General features: G+C 37.5%; 1 protein-coding gene across 1 annotated transcript in view; it reads right to left on the bottom strand.

Moving 5' to 3' along the window:
• SUCLG2 (succinate-CoA ligase GDP-forming subunit beta) overlaps positions 1–18,028 on the bottom strand; it is a 244,437-nt gene that overhangs the window by 117,152 nt on the left and 109,257 nt on the right. The window contains exons 3-6 of the mRNA XM_031470701.2: positions 8,887–8,986; positions 7,894–7,984; positions 3,308–3,460; positions 1,925–2,014 (exon numbers count right to left, since the gene is read on the bottom strand). Coding sequence (XP_031326561.1) covers positions 1,925–2,014; positions 3,308–3,460; positions 7,894–7,984; positions 8,887–8,986 — 434 coding nt within the window. The remainder of the gene's footprint in view (positions 1–1,924; positions 2,015–3,307; positions 3,461–7,893; positions 7,985–8,886; positions 8,987–18,028) is intronic.

Raw genomic sequence — 18,028 nt, 5'->3', positions numbered from 1 at the left:
TACATTATGTTCCAGGGGGGAATCTTATGATGTACATAATACTATTATTGTCTTCTCTAGAACTCTCTGTTATGTTTACCTCCTGAGCTTTTAAACCATGTGGTCGGCAGATTTTGCCCACTCCAGTTTTATTCTCTGCCACTTACAGCTACTCTTTCCTGACCCGCTAGGAATCTCTTCCAAATAGACATTCTAGATGTGATATTTCACTTATCCACGCATACAACAGATGCTTCTTGGGCATCTAATATACGCACCAAGCAGTTTGTTGGCAACAACAGAAGTGAGCAAGATCGACCAAGACCCTGACGTGGTGCAGATTAAGATCCAGCAAAGGTGACTGCACATGTCTGAGAGAAATACAGATGTGCAAAGGGATGTGGAGAATGTAAAAAGGGTTAGTGAGCACATTCTGGAGCTGACTGTAGGCTAGCGTAGCTAAAACAGAGTGACTATATGGAGACTGGCTACCTGAGACCACCACCCTATACAAGAAGCCACTTAATAAATGTCAAGTGACCAGCTGATGTACTTAGTGGCCTCATTCTCTGGAAGTGGAACCAACCACTGCAGCCCTTACCCAGGGATACTCCAGAATCCCCCTTTCAGCTTCAGCTCTTTGCCAGTCTCAGAAATGACGATTAATTCCTCTAATTGTCCAATGAATCTTGGCTCTTTCTGTCTCCTGCTGAGGTTTAGCCCCAGATGATCCTGTTCTCTACGACCATCTTGAACCTTCTGCTTTCAAAGGGAGACTTTTCCCCCATCTTCAATTAAGTGCTGTCCTTTCTTAATTTAAACAAATATTTTTTTAAGTCTTACTCTGCCTCACCCTTCTATGATTTGCCTTATTATGACCCTCAACCTTCTAGAGATAGAATCAATCAAAAGAAAAAGTAAAAGCAGAGGAAAAAAGAGTGCACAATCTACTGTTTTACTGGAAGAATGCTGCCCAACTAAATTAAAGGGAACTCTCTATAACCATTCTACAACCCTGGGACAGTACACACACACATGCACACATTAACACACACACACACAATCTGGAGTTACTGAGGTTGTTTCTCTCAATAACAGAGGAGGAAAAAAAAGTAGCCAGTAAGTTCTTCTGATTTAACTGTGAGAAGAGGAAGCCCGCCTATGTAGACATGCAATCAGACTCCATGGAAAGGACCAAGGGCAGTGCAAGAATGTGATGCTCAAGACAGACTCTCTCCCTTGATAGCTCATTTTTTCTGTCTTTGAAATCAAGGGATATAATTACTAAATTGGCATGCTTTAAGCTATTTTCAGTGAAATAACACCTCTGGGCCATTAATATTCACCTCAAATGCCCATGAGCTATGAAAGAATATCAATTAGTTAAGCAATGTATATTATTAATAACCATAATAACTGACCTTTCTGGAGTACTGAACACACACTTTCACACATCCGTGTACTCAGTCCTCCTAACAACCCTCTCAGTTGTGGTTTCATCACCTCTGTTTTACAGACAATGAAACTGACGTTCAGATGGTCTGAATCACACACGTACTAGGTAGCAGTATAGGACTCAAACTCAGGCCTGCCTGACTCTACAGCCTGTGCTTCTAACAACTACTTGCTTCTTATAATTTATGTACTGGAGCTGCAATGCTGCAGAAAAAATAAACAGACCAACGTACATAGCAAAGTGTATGTGTCTGAATGCAATACACACTCTCACACATACACACCAATATATATATAAACACACATGCCATAAACTATCCTCTCTGGAACACCAGGGAAATACTTTTCATCATAAACAACTGGAGGAAAAAAATAGGCAACAATAAATTATCCTATTTCCTGGTAGTTACAAACATTAAAGGCAATTAAGTAAGTTCCCAAATGTTTTCTGAAACAAGTCAGACACTCTGGCATCCAACTGCTCAGGTACCTGGTTTTTCAAAGGCCCAAGGAAGCCTAGATTTTCCGCCATCCGCTGAGCTTGGCTCTCCTTTATCCCTTCAATAATGTCGATCTGCTCCTAGTAAAAAATGAATCAAATGAGCAAAATTCACAGAGTCAAATGAGAAGATTTACAACCTCAAAATAAAATGCTTAGTATTTATTTGCAAATGAGTAATTCAAGTATGGCACCTTTCCAGAGATCTGTGAGCTGGGCCACTGCAGTTGCCTATAGGGTATATTTTAATTAGCAGACCATCTATAAAACAGCCTTTCCAAAAACCATATAATTCTTCAGGGTGGCATGCTGACAAGACAATCGGATGCCAGTTTTCACTTTTAATTACTATACAGATGGCACTGATGAATATTTAGTCAGTTAATTTTTATGACATTTTTGGAAGGCTTCCAAAGTAAGTTTTTCCTGCCTAATATTGCTATTAAGCTTAGAGCTTGTCATATATAGGTTAAATATTACCTTATGATTTAAACAATCTATTGACGATGATAATTATTAATACCCTAGCTCTACAAAGGGCCATTCACTCCAAGATACTGAGCACTGTTCATATATACCATTTCATGTATTCTTTTAAAAACTGGAATGGCTTATTTTAAATCCTGTTAATTTCAAAAATGTCTAGGTATTATTGGTAAGCCAGCATGTAAAGTCTCAATTTAACTTCCAAGGTAGTGTAGTTAAATATGCAACATTAGTGAAAATATTTTAAAGCCTATCTCCAAAGTATTAGTTCCTTATGTGAGTGAAGAGGTTCAAGAAATAAAATTCTTGCTTTTTGGAGGGAAATAAAATCACTTTCTAAAAGAAATAATGAATGTTTCCACCAGAAATTTTTTATGTGATTTTTTTTGACCCTAAGAACTCAGATTTAAAGGAATGAAACAAACTGATAGACGCTGGGCCTTGGAAGGCTGCTACTTTACATCAACAGTATTGAAAGACACCAAGACAGTCTCAATTCACACCTGACTTTCTAGGAGAGAATTTCTCGATCATACGTACTGTTAAGTGCAGTAGAGTTAACAAAAAGTAAATGGAAATATCCCAGCCCTCTCTCATTGGTTAATTCTTGAGGCAGGCTGGGTGGAAAGAAACCAGGGAGGAAGAAAAGCCAGGAAAGAGGAAAGAATAAAGGGAGAGAAAAAGCAAAGAAAAAGGCCTTGAAAAGTACATACTTTGGTTCTACCCAACCTTCAATGGGATACCCAGTAAGAAAAAGGACTCAGTATCTTCATGCCTTAAATCCCAGAGACACACGTGCTGCTACCAGGTTCAGCCTCCACATTAAATCTTTAATAGCTTGTACAGCAACAATCAGTGAACACAGCATAGAGAGAAATCTAAACATACCTTAAAAATAAGTTCTGGATTCGAAGCTGCCACCTCTTCAATGTCGACGCCCCCCTGCGGGCTGCCCACAAGCACGGGGCCATTGCAGGACCGGTCCATCAGAATGGCCAAATAGGTTTCCCTGGAAATGTCCAAGGCTTCAGCAACCATCACCTACCACATTAGTGGGAAAGTCAAATTAAGTCAGCATTAAATGGAGCCAGTTTCCACTTGGAGATCTATACAAAGTTGCTACACAAATCAAACAGCTTCATTTTTGGGCTCTTTAAACCCCGTGAGGTTTGAGAGTTCTGCTCTCATGGTGCACCGTGCCCATTTTCACCTCCTTAATTGATCCTGTTAACTTGTTCAAGTGACAGGTATTCGGTTTGCCTCAAGGAAGCTTCCCACTTTAATCTTCTTTTCTTCTTCCTTGAGAAACCCTGACACTTAAGAAAAACTCCAGGGAAGCAGCTGTTATTTTAATTTGAGACATTAACAGTACATACATATTACTACACTGATTCTTCTCAGATTGCACTGGTGGAAAACCAAGTTTGGTTGCCAAAGAAGGATTCTTTTTATGGTATGTCTGATGCTTCATATGTTTGGATACTTCTGTCTCTTGGATTATAGTATCTTTATTTCAATTTATACTTCCTTTTCAGTTACAAACATAATATTTGCTTCTTCAAAAATAATGCAAACTATACTAAAAGTATATAAAGGAGACAGTGAAAGCAGCCCTCTGCTGCTCATACACACCCCATGGGCCCCAGCAGTCAGGGTGATCATGGTTCCGTACGGAACCTTTGTGATCATCAGAAAGAGTAGCCCCTATAGGAGGATGCAGTCACATGTCAGGACCACAACTGGGCAGGAGGCAAACTGATGGAAGGATTTCTTTCTCCACGTACTGCCTCAGCCAGGTGTCCTTTTGCTCTGCACAACCTCAAAAATGGCATGAAGCAGCCCTGCCAGGAAAAACCACCACAGACTTTTTACCTTTTTCCTCTGTGTCTGCGAGCATTACAGTCATGGAGTCATACGGCACGTACTTGAATGCCTTACACATACTTGAATGCCTTTCTTTCATTTTGTTTTTACTCTTAATACTACAACTTGGATTGCACAATGTCTTCTCTCTTCTTTGTGACTATATGGTAGCAATACGTCAATACTTACTTGGCCAAGTCCCTGTCTGATAGACATTTATGTGGACTTCAGTGTTTGTAAAATTCTACTTCAGTGATTATTTCTGTACACATATCTTTGCTCAATTGTTTTACTATCCCTATGGACAAGGTATATAAAGGCAAAATAGATCAGTTTTAGATTTTTCATATTTAAAATTTTGATAAGTACTATTAAACTGCCCTGGAGAGAGAAACTGTCCCAGTTTACACTCCCAACAAAAAACAGTAAAAGATGTCTTAGATGATTTTTAAAAGACAATAGGAAGACCCACAAAGAATCAGTAATAGAAGTGAAAATAATAAAAGTACTTACACTGCTTTTCCTGAAAGTAGTTCAGTAACAGGGTTCACCAAAAAAAAAGTTATGGATTAAGTAATGTTAGATTTTAGCTACCCAGAAGTCACAAAACACTAATTTTTAAGTCATGTGAAATGGGATAAATATATGATGTCCTAGAAAGTTATAATGTAATGAATACAGAATTCCTTTTTTTTTTCACACATTTTTCTGGAATTTATCATTGGTTAAAAATAAAGTACTCTATAAGGGGCTTCACAGTGATTCTTTTATCATAAACGGTAGCTCAAGAGTTTTTAAGAAATGTTTCCTGGTACACAGTGTTAGGATTTTCATAGAATTATTCTGATTTCTAGTTCACTTTCTAATCTGAACTAGTCTAGTGAACCAGATTTAATAACTTTCAGTAGTTATTCTGAGAAGGAACACAACATTTAACTTTTTAGGATAAGTGTCATTCAAGAGTCCTATTCTTAATCTTCTAAAGTGTTGACAGATGTGCTCTGCACTCCATCAAATTTCTATTTGTAAAGACCAGCTGCTGTCTCAAACAGCTCCTGCTCGGTAGAAATAACATATTACTCTTAACAAAACTTTCCCAAGAAAATGATGACTATCAATAGATCATTTAAGAAATTTTATATACAGACCAGATTTTTTTTTGGACATTGTGATGCCCTTCATATGATCCAGGCTGTCAAAATACTTTAGGGGCTGTTATAGAGACAATCTAAATGGACTCCATGAATGCTCATGCCATGAGAAGCTCAGTAAGACACATTTCAATAATCTTTGTGGGTGACTGACACAAACAATGCCATCAACACAGCCTTTTTGTCGAGTCTTCCAGTATGGGAAGCTTTTAAATGCACTTCACCCTATTTGACCACTGACCCTGTTTTTATTTTGGTTTTTTGTTTGTTTTATTTTCCTTTTCATATGCCATGCTACTTAAACTGTTGCGTGTGGATGACTGCCAGTGCACAAACTATCTGTAACAGGATCGCGATTAGATAAGATTAAAAGTATACTCAGTTTTGAACTTATCTCACTGCAAAACAGTAACCATTACTGGCACCGCATCAGGGAGCACATGATGAGTAGCACTGTCACACCTCCCTGACTCCTATCCTAAGGAACACACCACAGACACATGGGTACAGGCTTAGGAAAAAAATATCCAGTGTGTACAGAGATATACAACGTGCTTAAACAGTTTCTCGAACAAACTTAGAAATCTAAAGTTTCTATAATCCAGGGACTTCTGATTGATGTCCAAGATTCCATAAGTTTGAAAATGCATGTTCCTTAAAGTTGAATATAACGTTTTCATTACAGAAATGTGGTAATACACACATTACAGAGAAAAAGGGCAAAACAATATATGGTGATTATTTCTGCGTGGTGAGAATAGAAGGAAATTTTACTCTCTAATTTTTACATATCTGTACTATTGGAATTTTTTACACATATCAATCACTTTTGCAATCAGGAAAAAAAAAAAGCTACTTAAAAATAAATCACTCTAGTAGTTTCCTGGCAATGACTCTATTCACAAGGTTGCACTTACCTCCAGTATTTCTGGAACCTACCTACAAACTAATTTTAATGCGTATCTATAGTGTGAATTTTCTTTGTGTATTTTTATAGGCCTTTTAAAGGTATCACAAATTCTAATCTAAAAACCCATGTGTCCATATAAAACAACAAATTCCTACAGACAAAACTACTAATCATGTCCCCTGGGGACAAATTCTGAAGAAGTTACATAGGTAAAGGCTCATAACCAGATTTAAAAGGGAAATAAAAGTATGGTGCTGGGCTGAACAAAAAGAAATTAAAAAAATAACACTTTGAGATTTAAACAGCTCTTGCATCTACCTGAGAAGCAGTGGGAAAGGGAACTAACCAGAACCAGTTTTGTCTGTGGGCTTTCTTAACACTTAGAAAGGCTTTGTGCTCTTACAGGAAGATACCCGACAGTATCCTCATTTCCCTCCAGCTCAGTCCCTCAGGACCAAAACAGACACGTTCACTGTATGCTAAGAAACAAGTGGTGATTTTTTTTTTTTGGTCATATCAAGAATTTTCCACACAACATTGCAAAGTAAAAATGGAATGTACTGCCTCAGTTTCTCTAAGCAGGGCAAAAGGAGGAGATTATCATCTGTGATGCTAGGTCCACAGGGCAGACAGTTGCCTCCCCAAAATGTGAGCCCTAATTCACTGTTACAATGTCATGACGGGGCCTTCTAACCACCCGTGCCTTGGAGGCCTGGACTGTGTGACCTGTGTAGTTGCACAGGGCGCCACACTCAAAAGGGCCCCACTGCTGGTATCTGGTTTAATGTTCTGCTGTAGCTGACTTGAAATCTGAACAAGTGTCCCACATTTTACTTTGTGCTAGATCCTACAAATCAGGCAGCCAGTTCTGGGGCCTCAATACATACCAGAGGGTCCAGCAAAGGTGAACGGATTGATAGGAAGGCAAGTTAGGCTCTGGCTTCAGCTCTGCCACCCACAATTTCAAGACTGAGGCAGGCCACTTTGTTCTGGGCTTTACTGTGTGTGTGTGTGTGTGTGTGTGTGTGTGTGTATGCATGTGCATACCCTATAAACACCTGGGGTGTTCCAACAGACCTCACTAATACAACATACTCCCACTGATAACAGTGGCTCAAATGGTCATAATCTCAGAGTAAGTTACAGGGGACTTGGAAAACAATCATAGCAGGTGCAGTAATTCTGATGTACAGGGCGGGGCTGTGAGGAAGCAGAGCATGCCCCTCACTGAGTGTAAGAGCTGCCAAACCAGGCTCTTTTCAGCTTTAAACAGAATGTGTCTGTGTTCTGAAAGAGAAAAGCATTATTTTAATCACTCATCCATACTCACCTTAACTAAATACTGATGATAACAAACACTATTACTACTTTAGAACCCTTTTTGTTTCTCCTTGAAGTCATACCACACACTAAACAGATTATATGAAGTTTGACAAATAAAATGGCGCGTTGCCAAAGTGCAATGCTTCATTAGACTCTCTCAAAACTGAAGCATAATTTTTTCTTTTTTTAACACATATGCAGACAATGACCCAAAGCATTCATATTACCTTGTTAACTTTCACACCTTCTTTTGGAGTTTGTTTTGTTGCTAGATTATAACCAATCATCTGTTTAGCCAGCTGTCCCACAACTTTAGGGCTAAAGAGAGAGGGAAAAAAAGAAAGAGAGAGAAAAAAACAAAATAAAGTAAATATCTATGTTGAAAATCATTTAAAAGCATAATCAGTGTTATAGTCTCATGTCTACACTATATAGGGTCCATCTCCACCTTCACAGAATCCACGGGATTCTCTGCTCACATACTATAGGTGCCCAGCACTGTACCAGAGACTCAGTGAGCCCAAAATATATATGAATGAATGTACAAATGAATGAATGAATGAATGAATGAATGAAAAGAAACTTGATGTTTGCTTACCTTTGCTATCCTCTCCTCCAAATAAGTTAGTCATACTAGAGAGATAACAATGAGATGCACAGCAGACTCAGGTAAGAGCTGAATAACAAATACTTGCTCGTAGGCAATTTGGGAAGTACTGACCAAAGAGGGGGATACAGGGAAGGGGAAGGATCAAAGTAAACATGAAAGTTACGTGGTAGGAGACGAGAAGAAAGTGTTCAGTGCTGGGAGACATGGAAGACAAACCTGAACAGACAGGTCAGATAAAGGAAGACCTGAACTATCAGACAGGAGGGACCACTGATGCCACTGGTAATGGGAAGCCACTGTAGTTTCTTGCTCATAGAAGCAGCAGTTAATTTATAAGTGGTATTACTTCCAACATTTATGATGAATTGCTGATTGTTTAGGGCAGAGAGGGTGTCAAGTTTTCAAATTAGTGAACAAAAATCCTTTCATGGGAGGAAGAGGAAAACTGGGGCATAGCCAGAGCCCTCTACCTGTAATTTGTTTCCTCTGTTTACTACCACCTGCTCCTACTCCTACCCCAACCCTCCTTCTCAGTGCTCCTTTCAGTCATGAGCAGGATCTTCCATAACTGCTTGGCCCAAAGACAAGGAATTAAAACCTCTAGGCTTACTCTTTTGTTAAATGAACACCTCCTTTCAAACCACTACTGAAGACACCTTTTCCTCTTCCTCCAGCTAGGATCTGGGCTTTTAAAACAATTTCTTTTGCATCTGAAAAAGAAAACCCAGAGTTAGTAGTTGATTTAAAATCTTTTTTTTAAGCAACAAGGGAAGTGGTAATGACATAACTTCCAAAAGTAACTTGTAAAAGCTCTCAAACCAACTTCGAAAATGAAAACAATAAAGAACTTCAAAAAACATCAATGCACCTAAATACAAAGTCTATTTATGGAGGGCACCGAAATATTTCCTGCCCGTTTAATCCAATACTCAACCATCCCTACAGAGAGCAAGGCATGTGTTTCCTTGCTCTTTTGAGTGTCAGAAGATGCTAAATAAATCCAGGTCAGAAGTATTAATTTTACTGTGTGACAACACTCCCGTGTGGCAGAGGCACCAATCTGCCAGTCAGAGGAGCTAACTACCTGTCAGCCATCTGGATGTCAAAGGGACGACTGGTTTAAGTAGGGAAAGATCTAAAGACAAGATGCAAAGGGAGTATTTAATAACTATATTCTTGGAAACCAACAGTTTTCTGAGCAGTTGTTCTATATATCGGTAGGGCGGGGTAAGGGAGGAGGAAATGGATTAAAAAAAGCAAGCAATTATTTTTTCAGTGTTGGCAGGGTTACAAAATATTCCACAGGAAAGTGGTTATGGAATCTTCATTTCTCAACATACTCAGAAAAGAGTGAACTGTCTGCTCTTGACCTTTGAGAGCAGAGTCATAAACTCAAATATCTTTATGGGCCTGGTGGGAAAGCTGAGTGTGCGAAGCAACCAGTGATAGACAAGGGCCTTCCGCCACCAAGAATGCTTCCCTATCCAAGCAACAAAAAGAAAAAAGAGTAGCCCCCAAATCAAATATATTTAATAAACCGAACAGAACACATCTTCAGGCCACAGCTGGCATTCTCTCTGATTCAGTTTTGTCTAAAATCAGAGAACTAAGTCAGACAATCTCCTATATGGCTGTAATGGTCTTCTGGTTTAGCATACCAGGTATAGAATCACACGTCCAGGTTTTAATTGAGCCTTCATTCCTTGCCCAGCTGTGACACTGGGCAAGTCGCTTAATGTCTCTGAGACTCAGTTTACTCAATTATGAAACAATGTTGAGGATTGTTTTAAGAACTAGATATAATAATATATGTTAATGTCCCATGAGCCTAAAAAGTCTTATGATTAATGAAAAGAGTATTGCCATTACCAGTTAGTTTATTTACTACCTTTGTATATTGCAAAGAATCAGAAGGATTATTTCCACTTGGGCATAGATAGTAAAAATTATGGGAATCTGCCACCATTCATGTAAGGTCCGTAAGTGTGGTCTATTTCAACTATTACTGTCATTGTCATTGTCATTCCTCACAGGCAAGCAGGCAAAGGTTCAAACAGAAGAAGCAACAGAATGTCTTATCATGAAGGCAATGGGGAGCTACGGAAGGATTTGACACTATTTAAGGCACTGGGTAAGATAGTCACTCTAGCTGATGTAATTAGATTATTAAGGTTCACTGTCTTTATTGGGTGGTCTTCCTTTCATATTTGCTCACACTCAAGAAACCAGAGTTCACCTTCTGTCAAAAGCAAACATAGCTTCTTTTTTGCTGCCCTCTATATCCTCTGATAATTGTTTCTGCCCTGGATATGAACCATTACAACATCAGTCAAACCATGTCCTATAATAAACTGGTTCCCATCAAGTTGAGTAGAAGACAAGCAAGCTGTGGTGACTGCTCATTATCAGAAACTTGTACCAGGAAAGGAACCAAGTAAAATACATTTATTGCATATTTAGGTTACTGCGTGTAAGAGTAGTAGTAAGAGCAAGGACTGTGAAGTAAAACAGACTTGAGTTAAAAATTCCAGCTCCACCTACCACTTTATTTATAGAGAAGAGGAGAATGAGATTCAGAAAGTTAAAAGTAGCATGCCCATCTGTAAAATGGTCATAAGAAAGTAATCTATAGTGTTAGGATGATGAGACAAATATATGAAAAGAGTAGGTAAGCCTGGCACATTAAAAAAAAAGTCAAAATATGATAGCTATCATCATTATAATTTTTTCCAGCAATTAACAAAAACAGTGGTATATAGAAAGTCATTTCCAATTTCTCTTTTGAAGACACCAAGTGGGAAAAACACTTTTTACTGTCTGCTCAAGTTTTTAATTGTGATCTCTTTAAATGTTAAAAAGGATAAACACCATTCTACTCCATTCTCATTTTTCATATCTTCATCATCAGAAAACAGAGATGCTTTCTTCTCCAAGGTTTTCAGCAGCAAAACTTGAAAGCCATACAGACTACCTAAATGGGTACTGTTAACTGGCATTACACAGGCTTGATTAGATGAGCTTTAGATAAGCACTAACCATCAAGACACAGAAACAGTTGTAACCTCAATGAAATGTTGTGAATTATTCATATCACCACTGACCACGTGTCAAAGGACTCCTAGTTCCCAGTTGGTAGACCAAGAAAACACTTTGGAGACTGTGAAGCCACACACTGGGGCAAATAGAAAAAGGAAAAGAAAAAGACTGTATCAAATCTAGGTACATCTTCTACAATTTATACCACAGTCCAAAGGTAAGTTCACTATAGTCCTCTCTTCTGGTTAGGTTTCAAATTGCTAAATCAACAAAGCAGGTTAGTAGCATGAAGTAAACCAAGGTTTTCTCATTTTGAGGAAAACTCACATGACGTAATTTAATTCATGTAGTTATTTACTCAAAGTGCTGAAACTAGTCTTTTCATTCAGAATTTACCAAGTTGATTCACACTTAATGCCATAGTTTCCATTTTATTTAAAGATCTGATTTCTCCAAAAACTCACAAAAATTTGTTTTTTTAACGTTACCTCTCTATTCCCAACCAGAATTACAAAAGACTACCCCATACAGGAAACACAATTTTTGTGTGAATATGCAAGAAGATTTAACCATATATTAAGATATCAAGCTAAAAGGAGATGGGGGAACCTCCTCCAATAGATTTTGTATGGAAAAGGATTGCACTATACATTGATAACCGTATTTCTGGTATGACCCAGTTCTGAGCAACTCCAAATCCCTTGATCTTAACTACTGCTCTTGCATGCAGTGGCCTAAAGATGGAACACATTCAATTTATTCTGTTTCTTTCCCAGTGAGTTTCTGATAATGAGCAGTGGTTATGGCTAGATTTCTACTGGGTTTGATGTAAATCAGTTTATTATAATTCTTAAATATTTTAGGAGAAAAAGTACTCTAAGAGACATATTTGATAAACTTAATAGATATGTAAGACTTTCAAATACCATATCACTTCAGAGAACAATATTTATAGACATTAAGACAGCCTAAAAAAAAAAAAAATCCAAGCTGTGGTCTTCACTCTACTAGCTGCATTAAATTAATGCTTCCTCACTGTTTTCCTTTCATTCTCCAGCACAAGTGTTATCCTCATTACAATAAGACGATTTTATACCAATTTTCAGAGTTCATCAACAGTCTAATACTGGATAATAAACATTCTTGGAAGCATTATTAAATCTAAAAGAATACATAAATTCATTAAGGAAAGCACAACCCAAATAGAATAAATAAGAAATGTTTTTAATTAGTCAAGCTTTGTAAAACTAACTCACCTGAGCTGGAATTTTGAAAATATATATATTTAAATAAAGTGCACAAAACATAGTTCAGAACCAGAACATAAATTGGCCAGAGCAAATGTCTGAAAATGTTGGTCAAGATTGTCAATAAGAGTAAGTCATTGCCAAATGTCCTTTTTAAACAGTTTGGTGATGAATCAAATATTTATATTACTGAACCAGTTTTTATGCAGCATTGCTCTCTTTCCAAATATAATACTCCCTAAATACAAAATGTAGCACCAATACTGCAGTGAGATGACTACCTCCATGAATATCTATTTTGAGTCAATAGCACTGGAGTTTGGGTGGGGAGGGGAATACAACTTCTATGATTCAATGACAAGCAAAATTCAAAGATTCAGTTTTTCAGCACAATTACATTGTGTAATTTCTAGTATGGTGATCACCTTTCATGAAGTTTGACAGAATTCTTAATAGAGAAAGTTAAAATGTATTTCCAATTTATCTACTACTGGAGAGCAAAGAGAAAGGGGAAGGGGAGGCATGAGAATAGTCAAAAAATAGATGAAAAGATGAAGATAAAGAACATACAATTATATGGTGATAAGTTAGAGACCTAAGTAGCAATTTCCCAAAAGAAATAACTAATTTCTGTTTTCACTATGATCCTAGAACCCGAACTTAGAATTACCCATCTTCAGTCACTACTGTAATATCTCCTATAGACTGACCCTTATTTCCTCAAATTGTGACTAGGTGGCTGTGAACAAGATGAAACTGTTATGACTCTTTCCACATGTCCAATGGCATCTCTGAGACTGAAACAACATGGGCTCACAAACTTTGGGACAGAGAATTCCAAACATTTAAGGCATGAGAGTAAGTCATTTCACCATTGGTCACAACCCTAGAATGAAGTAGGATTGGGGATACTTGGCTCTCCATCAGACTGCTACAATTAAAGATTTAAATTGTACATACCTAAAACAGCAATTTACAAATATACGAAAAAGATGGAAATAAGACAATCTCTAGGACAGGGGTTTTGCAATACAAACAGGAAGTTATCCAGGGAGACATTAAGAAATTCTTTACTGGTAAGGCTTTTATATAAGTTTTAAATCTTAATTTCATATAAAATATGGAAGCCAATTAGTTTCACATTATCTAATATAATTCCTTCATCTGGATAATGTGCAGACATGATAATGTCCATTTAAACAGTTTATTGATTACAAAGAAGATAATATTCTCTTAACATAAAACATGATTTTATTTTCAGGGAATCACTGTAATGTTAGTTCCTATAAAAATTTCTAAGTTAAAGTTTGATAAATCATTGTTTTTTCAATTGCCATGGTCTTAAAATATTGTATAATTAATACTACATTATAGGCCTCATTAAAATCTATAATGATAAATTACCCTACTCTTCTGATCTTGTCACTTGTGTTATTAATTACTTTCAAAACCATTAATACACACTTCGTTGGTGATAAAATTTTTAAAGCTCAATAAAAATTACCTCAGAAAGTCTTGATTCAGTTGTAAAGCTTACTCTTTCTGTAGTTTAATACTAATAAACCGATTTTACATATTGCCTATTAGACTAAAAGATATATTTCTATTAGAAAGGTTAAGGATAGAATCTCCTAACACTGATCGCAGAAATAATGTGACCTAATTCAAGCACCTGGAGCTAATCAAAAAAATGTCTAATACTATAAAATTGCAACCACAGGACATTTAACAAATCTTCTGCAAATGAAATCACTTTAAAAAAAGGCTATTTTTCAGAACAAACAAGTTTCTTCAGAAGAAGAAACTTCTACTGTGTTTTATATAGATTACAGTAGGGAATAATTATACACATTAATAATAACAATACCTGTGTAACATCTGTAACTTCAACAGATCCTGGAAGCAGTCATGGAAGATGAAAAGCATTTATGAACACCAAAAGTATTTCTGCGGTATTTTGTGGTACATGTGAAAGGAAGGAATAATAAAAGTAAAACTGACTATTAAAAAAATCATTTTCTTACTGATTTTCAAGGCAAAGATGTGTTCAGCCAGGGTTCAATTAGAGAAACAGAAACCACAGTAAGTTATGGACAAGGAGTTTATTATAGGAATTAAAGCCGACAACTGCAGGAGATGTTGAGAAAGGGAAGGTTTGATAGTGGGGTTTGAAGGATCACAGGAGTCACCAACCAGCCCATCTGAAAAACCAGCATAGCCAGGAACTGTGGAGAAGGTGTGGAACTTGTTGTCAAGCGTCTCATGAGGCAGTTCAGTCCATACTGATCAGCAAGGACAGCAGCTGGAAAAATAGCTGAACACAGAGCACCAAAGAGCAAGGACAAGTTGGACTCTCTTGCCAGCATGTCTACATCTGTCCATCACATCAGAGAGTAATGGCTGCATTCCAAGTTCTGTGCAAATCTCAAATTTGGCCTACTCTAACCTGAATTACACAGGGAAGGGGATTCTGAGAAACTGAGTTCCACCTTAACCAAGTTGACACAGTATAAATTACCACCACAGTTGATAATAAAGGCATCTGAAAGCAAAGCCCATAACTGTTGCAGGTTTTAAGAACTCTTGACATTTTTCTGAGTGGCTTGAGAACCTATTCTGGGCCAGGAACATCCCTCCTCCAGTAACAGACAATTGGAAGTAACCAATCTCTTGCTGATTTGAACCAGTGATGAGTAAGACAGGAGGAAAAGAACGCAATGCCTAGATTGATATGGGACGATATACTCACGAAGGTTTTATTTTCAGAGCCACCTGGGAAGACTATGAAATTTAAAATATATGTAATATATACCCTGCCTGGCTGCACCCATATTTAAAGATGTTTCTTTCATTTTCACAGCCATATGACTAGTATTGAGATCTTCCACCTTCTTAATTAGAAATCTTGCCTATTCCCCATTTTCTCTTACTGAAATCAATTCCTCTATCTGGCCCTCCATTTGGGGAGGGATGTTCTCACACGCTACTATCTAGAACCCGCTCAACTGTTTGTGTGCTGTCCTCACTCTGCCATGAGTGGTCGACTGACCACATCGTCAGTATCCTCTAGGCTGCTCCCTCTCCACAGTCAAGGAAGATCCTTCAGCTTCTCACCAGTGGGTCCTTTTGGGGGGTTTGTCAAGCACAGTGGCTGAACCCCTAATGAGACAGTTTTTTTTTTCTTTTCAGTTGGTCTCCATCCCAGAGGACACACTCTTCAGGGGAGACTCAGGAACAATAAAACCTGAGATTTCTGTGCCCTCAGAGCTGCAGCTCCTGCTGTCCAGCTTTCTCCTTTCCTCACTCATCAAGATCTCTCAGGAAGCCCTTGCCTTTCTAACAAGCACCGCTCTTTAGAGAATCTTTCTCCAGACAGCCTCTGATTTCCCAATTGCAGAGTGCATTCAAAATCCTTCTCACAGACTCCTGAGCCCAATGCAAATTAAGGAATAGTACCGGGCATCTGGTTCCATGCTCCTAAAAAATTCATGATGGTTAAGAAACCTGGAATGTTCTAAGACAATTAGGAGGTCCATCAGCCCAGTGCTTACAGAACACCCTTTGGTAGAGCAACCCCACTTTTGTGAAAATCAACTTCAGAAATAGGAATTTTCACTGCAATGTAATTATTAGGGAAACACTGAAAACAACCAAAATGTCCATCAGCATTTGGACATCTGGGATTGGAAAAACAAATTTTATACATCCACATGATGAAATAATACAATACACATATCTATTAACCATGATTAAGCTTATGTTAATGTATAAACATGAGAAAATGTCCACATCCACTATAAGGTTTAAGCTGACCTTAATGATTAATATTTAAAAATAAATAACTGCTCACACTTGTGAAGTAATATAGTCATAATGAAATCTAAATGGACAATAGCCAAATTATTAACTGAGGTTACCTTAAGGGGATAGGGAGGAATACTATGGGTAGAACATTATAGTTCCTCAGTCTTGATTTAATTTTTTGCAATTATCATGTGCTGTCACAATTTAAATTTTAAAATTTAATTTAAAATTATGAGAATTTAAAAATGTGAGATAAATATAGGCAGTTATCTATAGTGCTTTGTCTTGAATATTTAAATGTTCCTATCTGTGTCAGCCTTTATAACTTTACTGTATGGCGTCAGGGATGCCTATATTTGAAGAGGTCTCCAGAAAATATCTTGAAGAAACATGGCTCAACATCTTACAACATGACTTCCTAAAGTGTCATGCAAGAAAACTGACAGTGGCATAAAAACGCTTCACCCTTTTAAAACATCCATTGAGCATCTTAGGAAATTCAAAGATTAAAGTCATAATCACTGCCTTTCAGAAACTTAGAATCTACTGAAGGAAAGATGCAAGAATGCTTGCCATAAATGGCAAGAACGAAGTACAGTGAGAAGGGGAATCAAGTCAAGTCACACAGGACAGGAGAGAGAATAGGAGAGACACAATGAGAAGAGCCCTTGATTAGCATCATAAAGAAGAGTCTTCTAGGTACATAAAGCTGGGGAGCCAGTAAACAGCTAAGAAAGGCTACTTTGCTTTTCTAACTATATTTGTTTGGCTGTCTCAGTAACCTGTTTAAATTAGAAATCACTACAGCACCACTTCAAATAAACCAGTAAAGCATTCCAAGGATGCAGCACTCAAATTTGTTATTTCACAGCTTCAGAAAGCCTCTACATATTAAAGTTTATTTCTCTAGATTCAAGAATAGCACATAGAAGGAAAAAAAAATACATCTATGATCTTTGTTAAATTTAGTTATTTTAGCTAAGTAATTTTAAGATCTTCAATAATTTTATAACAGTGGTCTTTAAAAAGCCCTCAATCAGGTACATTCTCAAACAGGGCTATGAAAGCTCCCAAGAGGTCAGTGAGATACAAACTAGGCTGGTATTTAATAACAAGAGTAAAATATATGTCCACCCCTTGCCATCCTGCAAATAAACACATATTCCAGACTTAAAATGTGCAACCATTTTAAATGCCAGAGATATAGAATTCCAAGTGCCGGCTTGGTGATGCTGCTGTAAAAGGAACCCTGGCAGGTTTTTTTAAGTGGTAAAGTGGTGGGTGACACTCTGGAGCTAAGCAGAAGCCAGGAATGACCTACCCCAAGAGAGATGAAAGATCTCAGAACCACTTTCCCATGATACACACATCTACTGTGGTCTAGCATAATTTGTTATGTTGCTTTCAAATTGCATTGAGTTTTAAATTGCAATGTCTTGCTCTTTTATTGCCTGTCCTGATACATTCATTGTGTCTGAAATCTAAGTCTATTGCTTGAATGTTAAACACAAGGAGGACTTTAGATTGTATCCTGGAGGAAGAAATCATGCAATTTCAGTGAACTGAGAAGAGTTTACATTTGGCTTACTTTCAAGGGTTGTGAAGGCCTGGGAAATAGTTATTTTTTTTCCCTTTCCCTCTGTGCCAGCTTTCTTTGCTTTGCTT

The sequence above is a fragment of the Camelus dromedarius genome, chromosome 17, assembly GCF_036321535.1.
Source record: "Camelus dromedarius isolate mCamDro1 chromosome 17, mCamDro1.pat, whole genome shotgun sequence".
Taxonomy (NCBI): domain Eukaryota; kingdom Metazoa; phylum Chordata; class Mammalia; order Artiodactyla; family Camelidae; genus Camelus; species Camelus dromedarius.
Note: the sequence above shows the minus strand (reverse complement) of the source record. Positions and strands in the feature narration are given on the sequence as shown.